This window comes from Nyctibius grandis, chromosome 31, assembly GCF_013368605.1.
Source record: "Nyctibius grandis isolate bNycGra1 chromosome 31, bNycGra1.pri, whole genome shotgun sequence".
NCBI lineage: Eukaryota > Metazoa > Chordata > Aves > Nyctibiiformes > Nyctibiidae > Nyctibius > Nyctibius grandis.
In genome coordinates, this window is record NC_090688.1 from 2759931 (window position 1) to 2771099 (window position 11169).

Here is an 11169-nt window from a genome sequence, read left to right on the forward strand (position 1 = left end):
TTTGGGGGGTGGGGGGTCCTGGTGCCACCCCCACGGCGCGAGGAGCCGGGACGGGGCTGAGGGGGGCAGTGCCTTTATTTGGGGTGGTGCCCCCCAAATATATGGGTTGGGGGGGGGGGCATTGCTGTACCCCCCCCTTCCCCAGCGCCACCCCAGCCCGAGGGGGGAGCCTGGGACTGGGGGGACTGGGAGCAGCTTTGCCCTGGGGGGGGGCACTGCTGCCCCAGCTGGTTCCTGGCACAACTGGGGGGGCAGCCGGGGGTCCCCCCCCCCACGCTGGCACCCGTCAATCCTCCATGAGAGCTCGGCGCAGCTGCAGCTTCTGGGCCAGCTCCTCCGCCACGCCTGTGCCGGGGGGGGGGTCACCGCCTGGCAGAGCACCCAGTGCCCCCCCCCCCCCACCCCATCCCCAGCCACTGACCCACAGCAACCACCCTGCTTGTCCCCATTGCCCCCGCCAAGAGCTGGTGACAGGACTCAGCACCCAGATCCTGGCACCCCCCACCATGCCCCCCCCCCCCCCAACCCAGGAGTGGCACCCAGGCACCCGGCCCCCCCTCACCGTGGTTGTGGGGCGGCAGCAGGGCACGGCGGGGGGCAGGAGGGGGCGCCGAGCTCGGGGGGTCTTGCTCATCTGTGGCGAAGGGCAGGGGTCAGCATGGGGGGGTGGGGGGTGCCCCCTCCCTGCCTCAGTTTCCCCCAGCCTCACCCTCCGCGTTCATGTAGATCTGCTCCTTTGGGGTGGCCCCACATGGGGGGGGTCCCCTGGGCCCCCCCGGGGGCTGCAGCGCAGGGCGAGGGGGGCTCGGGGCCGGCTTCAGCGCCCTGAGCCCACGGGGCTGGGGGGCGGCTGGGGGGGGCTCACCCACCCCCCGCGTCTCCTCCCCGCTCTCGCCATCCGTCACCACAAAGTCTGGAGCAGAGCAAGGGGGGGGGGTCAGGGACCCTCTGCCTGCCCCTGACACCCCCAAAACCCCCCCCCGGGCCCCCAGTGCCAACCTGCGAACCCCCCAGCAGCTCTGCCCCCCCCAGTGCCAGCCTGTGACCCCCCAGCAGCTCTGCCCCCCCATACCATCCCGCAGCACCCCAAAGTCACCCCAACAACCCCCCCAAGCACCCCAAAGACCCCCCAGCTGCCCTCCACCACCCCAGCCACCCACAACTGCTCCCAACACCCTCCTGCCAGCCCCCCCCCAGACCCTGCTGAGCCCCCCCAGACCCCTCTGAGCCCCCCCAGACCCCACTGAGCCCCCCCCAGACCCCGCTGAGCACCCAGAGCCCCCCCGCGCCCCCCACCCACCCAGCCGCGGGCTGTACTCCCGCTGCAGGGGCTGCAGGCTGCCCTGGCTGCTCTCCACGAAGTACTGCACCACCTCGGCCAGCGAGGAGCAGCGATGCTGGGGGGGGCACACGGTGTCACTTGGGGACACCCCCCCCCCGTCATGGCGTCATCCCATTAGTCCCCCATGCCCTGCCCACTGCTCCTAGGGGGGTCCCTGCCCCTTTAGGGTGTCCCAGTCCCTTAGGGGTCCCAGGCCTTTGTGTCCCAGCCCTTTGGGGGTCTTTGTCCTTTTGGGGTCCCAGGCCCTTGGGTCCCACCCCCTTAGCGGTCCCAGTTCCCAGGGATCCTAGCCTGGGGGGGTCCAGATCCTTGGGGGTCCCAGTCCCTTGGGTCTCACCTCATTGGGGGTCCCAGTCCCCTGGGTCTCAGCCCTTTGGGGATCCCAGTCCCCTGGGGGTCCCAGTCTCTTGGGTCCCAGTCCCCTGGGGTCCCAGTCCCTCAGGGATCCCAGCACCTTGGGGATCCCAGTCCCCTGGGGGTCCCAGTCTCTTGGGTCCCAGTCCCCTGGGGTCCCAGTCCCTCAGGGATCCCAGCACCTTGGGGATCCCTGTTCCCTGGGGGTCCCAGTCCCTTGGGTCTCAGCCCTTTGGGCATCCCAGTCTCTTAGGGGTCCCAGCACCTTGGGGATCCCAGTTCCCAGGGTTCCTTAAATTGGGGGGGGTCCCACCCATCTCCTTGGGGGGCCCCAGCCTCGGGGTTGTCAGACCCCATGGGTGCCCATCCCATGGGTGCCAGTCCCTTGGGTGCCAGGCCCTGAGTGTCCTCGCTGCTGGGGGTCCCAATCCCTTGAACCCCATCCCAGGGGTCCCGTCCCAAGGACACAGGTGGGTGCCCGGGCAGGGGGGGGTCCCTGTCCCCAAGGCCAGCTCAGCTCTGTCCCATGTCACTCACCGGCGTGTCCACGTCGATGACGTAGCCCTGGTCCACGCGGGTCACCTTGTAGTGCTTCAGCAGCACCGTGCTGCCGCGGGGCTGCGTCAGCGGGGGCTGCCACCCCGCGGTGGGGACCCGTGCCCCGGGGACACCCCTCACGTGGGGACCCTCACTCTGGGACCACCCCTTGCACGAGGACCCGTGCCCTGGGGACACCCCTTGTGTGGGGACACGCATCCCATGGGGACCCTCGTCTTGAGACCCCCTCTTACTTGGGGACCCACAACCCTGGGGACACCCCTCACATGGGGACACACACCCTATGGGGACCCTCGTCTTGGGACCCCCTCTTACATGGGGACCCACACCCCAGGGCCACCCCTCACATGGGCACCTGCCCCTCATGGGGACCCTCGCCCTGGGGGGGACACCACTCCCATGGGGACCCACACCCAGAGGGGACACCCCGTGCAGAGGGACCCCACGCCACGATGCCACCCACCCCTTGTCCCCCCCCCGGCACCCCCTGCTCACCCGTTCAGCTCCTGGCGTGTGGTGACGGACACCCCCCGGCCGTGTCCCCCGGGGCGCAGCACCATGTTGCCCGCCCCCGCGCTCTGCTCCAGCAGCCGCTCGGCCTCGGGGCGCGTCACCTCGAAGAAGCAGCTGGGGACAGCCCTGTCCTGTCACCCCCAGCCACGTCGGGCCACCCCCAGCCGTGCCACCCAAGTCATACCGGTCCCCAGTGCATCCCAGTGAGGATGGAGACCCCCCCCCAGCCCCTGACCCACCGACTCACAGGGGCAGCGGTGGCTCGGGGGGGCTGGGGGTGGCAGGGGACCCGGGGGTGGCGGGGGACACGGGGGTGGCCCTGCGGTCCCGCTCCTCGCGCAGGGCCTCCGAGAGCTGGAAGACACGGCCCGGCAGCAGCGCCAGGTCGGTGGGGACCTTCATCTGCGGGGGGGGGACACGGGACGATGGTCACTGCCACCAGCACCCCGGGTCACCGCCTTTGGGGACCCCCCCCGGGGCCAGCGCCCCGTGCCCACCTCCGCCATGGTCAGGATGAATCCCCGCCACATCTCCTGCGCCTCCCGGCTCTCCGCCTGCCAGGGACCACCGGGAGGGGGACATGACGGTGGCCTGTCCCCTGCACCCTTTGTGTCCCCATACCCTGTCCCTTGTGCCCCCCCAAGCCTCTGTGTCCCCCTAAGCCTGCCCCCTGCATCCCATAACCCTGTCCCCTGCTTCTGCACCTCCAAATCCTGTCCCCTGTGTCCCCCGTGTCCCCCAGCCCCCAAATCCCTCCCCAGTGTCCCCCTGTCCCCCCAGACCCCAGATCCTGTCCCCTGTGCCCCCCATATCCCCAAATCCTGCCCACTATGCCCCCCCAGTGCCCCCTCAGTCCCCAAACCCTGTCCCCTCTGCCCCCCCCACCCCAATGCCCCTGTGTCCCTCTGAGGCCCCAAACCCTCTCCCCTGTGCCCCCCAGTCCCCAAATCCTCTCCCCCGTATCCCCAAATCCTGAACCCTTTGCCCCCCCAGTGCCCCCTCAGCCCCCAAACCCTGTCCCCTCTGCCCCTCCACACCTGCATGTCCCCTTCTGTGTCCCCACCTGTGCCCCCCCACCACGTCCCCAGTCCCCTCTGCCCCCCAAGACCCCACCAAGGACACTGTGTCCCCCCCAGCCCCCCCTTTCTGCCCTGCCTAGTGCCCCCCGTGCCCCTCCGCTACCCTGTGCCCCCAACCCCCCCCCGTCCCCCCTCACCTTCAGCGTCACCTCCTGTCCCCGCAGCTTGAGGACGAGCCCCCCGCCCTCGGCCCACACGGTCACCAGCTCGCCCAGGTCCAGCACCTCCAGGGGCTGGGGGCACCCGAGCATGGGCCCCCCCTGCCCACCACCACCACGGACACGAGCGCGCCAGGCCTCGGCCCCCTCCGGGCCACCCCTCACCCCGTCCCCCTGCCCCTCACCCTGCTCCCACCCTCACCTCCATGAGGGGGTCCCAGCCTGGGGGACACCCCCCAAGTGTCACCCAAAGATCCCAGCCCAGGGGTCCCACCTTGAGGGTCCCAGCCTGGGGGTGCCCACTCTGAGGGGGGCCTGGCCTAGGGGCATCTCTGGGGTCCCAGCCTAGAGGGGGGGGTCCCAATCCCAGGGTCTCACCTTGGGGGTCCCAAGGGTCTTAGTCTGGGGGTCCCACCCTGGGGGGGTCCTGACCTGGGAGTCCCAACCCACAGGTCCCATCCCAGGGGTCCCACCTTGGGGGTCCCAGCCCAGGGACATCACAGTGGTACCAGCCTGGGGGTGCCCACCCTGAGGGGGTCCCAGCCCAGGGGGGTCCTACCCAGGGGTGCCCACCCTGAGGGTCCCAGTCCCGGGGGTCCTGCCCGGAGGCCCCCCCCGTACCTCACTGTCCCGGGGCCCCCCGTAGAAGGCGAGTGTGAGCCCCTGCAGCCCGGCCCAGACCCTCCGGTAGCCCTGCGGGGGGAGGAGACGGGGCTCGGCTCCACCACCGGGCACCGGCACCGGGACCGGGGGGAGCACCGGGACCGGCACCGGCACACCGGGCTACGGAGGGGGGGGGTACCGGGACCGGCACTGGGGCGGGGCCACCGGGACGGGCACACCGGGCTACGGAGGGGGGGGCACCGGGACCGGGCGGGCGGAGGGGACCGGGAGGGGTCGGTCCCGGAGGGGGCAGAGGCAGGGGGTGCCGGGGGTCGGTCCCGGGCGGTCCCGGGGGTCGGTCCCGGGGGGTGCCGGCCCACCTGGTCCCGCGGCCCCCGCTTCTCCACGAAGCCCTCGTAGCTGTGCCGGGGCCGGGGCCGGGGTCGGTGTCGGTCCCGGCGGGGCGGTGGCACCGGCTGGGCCATCTCCGCCGCAGGTGCCGCCGGGCCGGGCCGGGCCGGTCCCTCCCGGGCTGCGGGCACCGGGCAGCCCCGCCCCGGGCCGGGGCGAAGGGCAGCGGGGCGGGGGGTGTGTGTGTCCCCGCCCGGGGCGCGGACCCGGTGCGGCGGGGGGGGGGGTGACCAGGGCCCCGGGGCGGGTCGGTGTCCCCGTGTCCCCCGTTCCCGGTGCGGCAGGTGCGGGGCCGCCGCTCCCCCCCCGCCCCGCAGCAGGTTCCCGTGTCCGCCCCCCCGCCCGGTGCCGGTGTCCCCCCCCCCGGGCGGGGCGGGGCGCGCGGGGCCGCCCCATCACGTGGCGCCGCCGCCGGGCGCGCGCACCGGGAGCGGCGGGAGCGGAGGATGGCAGGTACCGGCGGGCGCGCGCGGGCACGGGCACGCGCACCGGCCGGGGGCACGCGGGGGCACACCCCCCCCCCCGCACACGCGTGTGCACGGACACGAGGGACCCGGCACGCGGCCGGGCTCGCGGGGACACGCGCGGGGCGGGCACGGGGACACGCGGGGACACGCGCGGGGCAGGGACGGGGACATCTCCCCCCCCCGGCACCCCTCCGGGCTCACACCGGGCGCGGGGACCCACTGGGCCACGAGAGCCGCGTCCCCATGTCCCCGCGTCCCCATGGCCCCCGGCCATCTCCTCATGTCCCCTAGTCCTCTGTCATCATGTCCCCATGTCCCCATGGCTCTGTGTCCCCATGTCCCCATGTCCCCCACCATGTCCCCTAGTCCTCTCTCACCATGTCCCCATGTCCCCCACCATGTCCCCGTGTCCCCTAGTCCTCTCTCACCATGTCCCTGTGTCCTCACACCCCCCATCAGTGTCCCCACCCTCCTGGCCCTGGGTCCCCTCTCCCTCATCCCCCTGTCCCTGAGTCCTCATGTCCCTCTGTCCATCCCCCCCTCCGTGTCCCCATGTCCCCACGCGCTTGTGTCCCCATGTCCCCACATCTTCCTGTCCCCGTGGTCCTGTGCATCCCTGTCCCAGTGTCCCCACCCACAGGCAGACACGAGGGGGGGGCCCAAGGGTGCTCTAGGGGGGACACCCATGGGTGCTGCCCCCGGGGAGGACCCCACATGACGTGCCCCATCCCGCAGCGCTGGTGGCCACATCCCCCGGCGGGGACGAGTGCCTGGAGGAGGACGAGGACGAGCTGGAGCCGGGGCTGGACGAGGCGGAGGCCGAGGCGGAGGGCGGGAGCGGGGCGAAGGCGGCGGGGGGCACCCGGGGGGCCGTGCTCACCCGCCGCGGCATCACCCTCCGCGTCCTGCTCCGCGACGGGCTCCTCGAGCCGGCCCGCGGCGTCCTCTCCATCTACTACCTGGTGAGGCCAGCCGGGGTGGGGACACAGGATGGGGACAGGGGACAGGAATGGGGACAGGGGACATGGGACAGGGACAGGGGACACGGGATGGGGACAGAGAACAGGAATGGGGACAGGGGACATGGGACGGGGACAGGGGACAGGGATGGGGGAGAGGGGACACGGGATGGGGACAGGGGACAGGGATGGGGGAGAGGGGAGAGGGATGGAGGACAGGGGCCATGGGATGGGGATAGGGATGGGGGACAGGTGACACAGGACAGGGACAGGGGATAGGGGACAGGGATGGGGACAGGGGCCATAGGATGGGGACAGGGGATGGGGGACAGGGGACATAGGACGGGGACAGGGGATGGGGGACAGGGGAGATGGATGGGGGAGAGGGGCCATGGGATGGGGCCAGGGATGGGTGACGGGACAGGGATGGGGGACAGGGGACATGGAACAGGGACAGGGATGGGGACAGGGATGGGGACAGGGGCCCGGCAGGTGCCTCCTGGCTCATCCCCGTCCTCCCCAGGGCAAGAAGTTCGTGGGGGACTTGGGGGCGGACGGGACCATCACGTGGCAGGAGACGGGCCAGGTGTTCAACTCGCCCAGCGCCTGGGCCACCCACTGCAAGCGCCTGGTGAACCCCGCCAAGAAGTCGGGCTGCGGGTGGGCGTCCGTGCGCTACAGGGGCCAGCGGCTGGACCAGTACAAAGCCGCGTGGCTGCGCCAGCACCAGCCCAATGCGCCGCCCGCCGAGGAGGTGGGTTGGGTGCTGCCCCCTCCACCCCTGGGTGCCCCCCAGGGTGGGTGCCAGCCCTGTGCCACCCGCAGAGCCTGGCCAGCGAGGGCGAGGAGGAGGAGATGCCCGAGGAGGAAGAGGAGGAGGCGATGAGGGAGGGTCGGGCACCTGTACCAGAGCCGGTGGCTACCAAAAAACCGGAGGAGAGGAGCAAGAAGCAGCAGTGCAAGAGCCCGGCGGAGCTGGCGGGGACGGGTAAGGTGACACAGGGGGTCCCGGGGGACCCTGGGGGCAGCGGTGACGGGCGTTGTGCCCCGCAGAGCACGGCCCCCCGGGGAAGAGGCCGGAGAGCAAAGCCCGGGTGCCCGTCCGCTACTGCACCCTGGGCACCCGCGACGCGGCCAGGTAGGGGGCGACGGGGACGGGGACCCCAGTGCCCACGGGTGCCACCGCCGGCCCCGGGGGTGCGTCGGTGGGTGGGGGGCGGCTGGGGCAGCGGTGGGGGCCGCGGCTCTTCCAGGAGCCCCCAGACGCTGGTGGAGGTGACGTCCTTCGCCGCCATCAACAAGTTCCAGCCCTTCAACGTGGCCATTTCCAGCAACGTCCTCCTGCTCCTGGTGCGTCCCCTCCCCATCGGGGATGTCCCCTCCCGCTTGGGACATCTCTGATGGCGCTGGTGTCCCCCCCAGTGTCATTTTGGGGCCGAACTGTTGATTTTTAACCTTTCCCTGTAGGATTTCCACAGCCACCTGACGCGGAGCGAAGTGGTGGGTTACCTGGGTGGGCGCTGGGACACCAACACGCAGCGTAGGTAGCGGGGTGGGGGTGCGGGGAGTGGCCCCCCGAGCCCCTGGCAGAGCCACCCACCCCCTGTGCCCCCCACCCCGCAGTGCTGACGGTGCTGCGAGCCTTCCCGTGCCGGACCCGCTTGGGCGACGCTGAGGCCGCCGGCGCCGTGGAGGAGGAGGTAAACTGGGGGGTTCCTAAAGGGGGTCTTGGGGGGGTCCCAGGGGACCCAGAGCCACGGCACCCGCTCGTCCCAGATCTGCCAGAGCCTGTTCGTGCGGGGGCTGGCGCTGGTGGGCTGGTACCACAGCCACCCCTTCGGCCCCGCACTGCCCTCCCTGCACGACATCGACGCGCAGATGGATTATCAGCTCAAGCTGCAGGGGAGCGGCAACGGCTTCCAGCCCTGCCTGGCCCTCATCTGCGGTGAGAGCCCCGTCCTCACGGCGCCGGGGGGGCTGGGGCTGCCGTCACCCCCTCCCCGGGTTAGCCCCATCTGTGTCCCCCCCCCCAGGACCCTACTATCACGGCAACCCTGGCGTGGAGTCCAAAATCGCACCCTTCTGGGTGATGCCGCCGCCGGAGGTAAGTGGGGGGGGTTAGTTGGGATGGGGGTGGCCCCAGTGGCCGTGGGGTGACCCCCCTACACACTCCCTGCTCCTCCATCCTCCAGCAACGGCCCAATGACTACGGCATCCCCATGGACGTGGAGGTGGCCTACATCCAGGATGGCTTCCTCACCAACGATGTCCTGCAGGAGATGGTGAGCGTGGGGTGGGGGACCCCAAAAACCCCCGTCCACCCCAGCAAGGGCAACTCCCCAACCCCCCTGGGATGCTGGCTGAGCCCCCACCACCCATCCCCATCCCACCATTAGCCCCGGTGATGCTCACAGTTTCTCCTCCAGCCCCACCGTGCTGCCTCAGTCTCGGTGCCGCGGGGGTGGGGGGCCACGTGCCTGGCCCCAGGGCAGCCCCGATGCCTGCAGCCCCCCTCTCTCTCTCCCCACCCCAGACGCTGCTGGTGGAGTTTTACAAAGGAGCCCCCGACCTGGTGAAGTTTCAGGAGCTGTGGAGTCAGGATCAGACCTACCTGGACAAGCTGAAGGTGAGGAGGGGGCTTCCTCCGCTGGGCTGGCTGGGGAGGGGGCTTCAGCCGGGGGCTCAGCTCCAGCCACCCCAACTGCTTTAATGAACGGGGCTGTCCCCCCCCATCCCAGGGCTCCCTGGCCTCCCGCACCCCCAAAGACCAGAGCTTCACCCACATCCTGGAGCAGATCTACGGCCTCCTCAAGCTCAGCGGCTGAGGGGCCAGGACCCCCCCTTCGACTCGGACCAGGTGCCCCCTCAGCCCAAGGGGCTCATCCAGACGCGGAGCCGGGCAGTGCCGGGGGGACACCACATCGCCCACTGCTCCAGGGAGCTCACCCGAGGGGTCCCGGGGCCCCGCCGGCTCCTGTCCCACCACAGAGCTGCCCCGCGGGTGTCCCGAGGCCACGCTGGCCGCGGGGCGGTGGCAGCGGAGGGGAGGGTGGTGGTGGTGGTGGGAGGCTGTATGGTGTCTGTGGAAGTGGTAATTGATTAAAGAGCAGTTCCCGAGAGGGGACCAGCGTGGGCTCCGCTGGCTTGGGGCCATCCCAGCGGCGCGGTGGTGAGGGACGGGGACTGGGGCCTCGTGGGCACCATCCAGCTGGTTCTGGGGGCTGAAGCAGGGGGATGCTCACCCAGGGCTACTCCTCCATCCCCCCACGGCCCCCTTGGAGCTCACAGAGAGGACACGGCCCTTAGAAAGAAGAAAACATTTAATACTTTCATTCCCAGATACAAGTCGAGATTTGTGGGTCATCTTTTTTTTCCCCTAAAAACCAGGAGAAACCATTACAAAAAAAACCCAACAAAAGGTCTAGCAAGTCGTCCCAGCTGACAAAACGCATTTCAATCCACCTGAGCAGGAGCCAGAGTTCCTGGGATGTGACCCCGGTCCCCAGCGAGGAGGGGACAGAGGCCCCGAGGACACCGGTCCCTTGGGCTCCCTGCGCTGCTGGGAGCGAGGGGGAGCTGCCCCGTGCCCCCCGTGCCCCTGCTGAGCCCGCTCGGAGCACAGCGTGCCAGGGGATGGGACAGACAGCGACATGCACGGTGAAAATCTTTTAAAAAGGGGCTGTGGAACTGTAACAGGAGCTGGGAGCAGCAGGGACAGGGACATGCCCAGGAGCTGGGGCTCGGCCCCCGGCCAGGCAGGGAGCCCAGGAGAGGTGCTGGAGCCTGGCCAAGGCCCACAGAACGAGGGGAAACTTTTTAGCAAGGAAAAAAAAACACTGGGGGGGCAACGCTGCTCCTGGGCACACTGTGAACTGGCTGAAGGAAAGAAGCCAGAGAGTGGTGGTAAATGGGACAGAGTCCAGTGGGAGGCCTGTCTAGCGGAGTCCCTCAAGGGTCGGTACTGGGACCAGTTCTATTCAATATATTCATTAATGACTTGGATGAGGGAATAGAGTGCGCTGTCAGCAAGTTCGCTGATGACACCAAACTGGGAGGAGTGGCTGACACCCCAGAAGGCTGCGCAGCCATTCAGAGAGACCTGGACAGGCTGGAGAGTTGGGCGGGGAGAAATTTAATGGAATATAACAAGGGCAAGTGTAGAGTCCTGCATCTGGGCAAGAACAACCCCAGGTATGAGTACAAGTTGGGGACAGACCTGTTGGAGACCAGCGTAGGGGAAAGGGACCTGGGGGTCCTAGTGGACAGCAGGATGACCATGAGCCAGCAGTGTGCCCTTGTGGCCAAGAAGGCCAATGGCATCCTGGGGTGTATTAGAAGGGGTGTGGTTAGCAGGTCGAGAGAGGTTCTCCTCCCCCTCTACTCTGCCCTGGTGAGGCCGCATCTGGAGTATTGTGTCCAGTTCTGGGCCCCTCAGTTCAAGAAGGACAGGGAACTGCTAGAGAGAGTCCAGCGCAGAGCCACGAAGATGATTAAGGGGGTGGAACATCTCCCTTATGAGGAGAGGCTGAGGGAGCTGGGTCTCTTTAGCTTGGAGAAGAGGAGACTGAGGGGTGACCTCATTAATGTTTATAAATATGTAAAGGGCAAGTGTCATGAGGATGGAGCCAGGCTCTTCTCAGTGACATCCCTTGACAGGACAAGAGGCAATGGGTGCAAGCTGGAACACAGGAGGTTCCACATAAATATGAGGAAAAACTTCTTTAC

General features: G+C 69.3%; 2 protein-coding genes and 1 long non-coding RNA gene across 3 annotated transcripts; 1 reads left to right on the forward strand and 2 right to left on the reverse strand.

Moving 5' to 3' along the window:
• Nucleotides 1-227: 227 nt before the first annotated feature.
• LOC137675009 (uncharacterized) lies at nucleotides 228-814 on the reverse strand. Its single transcript, XR_011049880.1, has 3 exons — nucleotides 710-814; nucleotides 563-634; nucleotides 228-345 (listed from the first exon to the last, which is right to left on the reverse strand). It is a non-coding gene; the product is annotated as an uncharacterized lncRNA (long non-coding RNA).
• A 1-nt stretch (nucleotide 815) lies between these two features.
• STAP2 (signal transducing adaptor family member 2) lies at nucleotides 816-5109 on the reverse strand (the record flags this gene model as incomplete). Its single annotated transcript, XM_068420938.1, has 9 exons — nucleotides 4988-5109; nucleotides 4626-4697; nucleotides 3984-4079; nucleotides 3265-3321; nucleotides 3015-3169; nucleotides 2750-2881; nucleotides 2234-2303; nucleotides 1301-1397; nucleotides 816-913 (listed from the first exon to the last, which is right to left on the reverse strand). Coding segments are annotated over exons 1-9 (882 nt in total), but the record flags the coding sequence as incomplete, so codon positions are not given.
• A 308-nt stretch (nucleotides 5110-5417) lies between these two features.
• MPND (MPN domain containing) lies at nucleotides 5418-9387 on the forward strand. The gene is made up of 13 exons (XM_068420740.1): nucleotides 5418-5471; nucleotides 6221-6447; nucleotides 6968-7198; nucleotides 7270-7432; nucleotides 7498-7582; nucleotides 7698-7794; nucleotides 7912-7984; nucleotides 8068-8144; nucleotides 8221-8389; nucleotides 8478-8548; nucleotides 8637-8726; nucleotides 8978-9070; nucleotides 9183-9387. The coding sequence occupies exons 1-13, from the start codon at nucleotides 5465-5467 to the stop codon at nucleotides 9267-9269; spliced, it is 1470 nt and encodes a 489-aa protein (XP_068276841.1). The 5' UTR covers nucleotides 5418-5464; the 3' UTR covers nucleotides 9270-9387.
• The last annotated feature ends 1782 nt before the right edge of the window (nucleotides 9388-11169 follow it).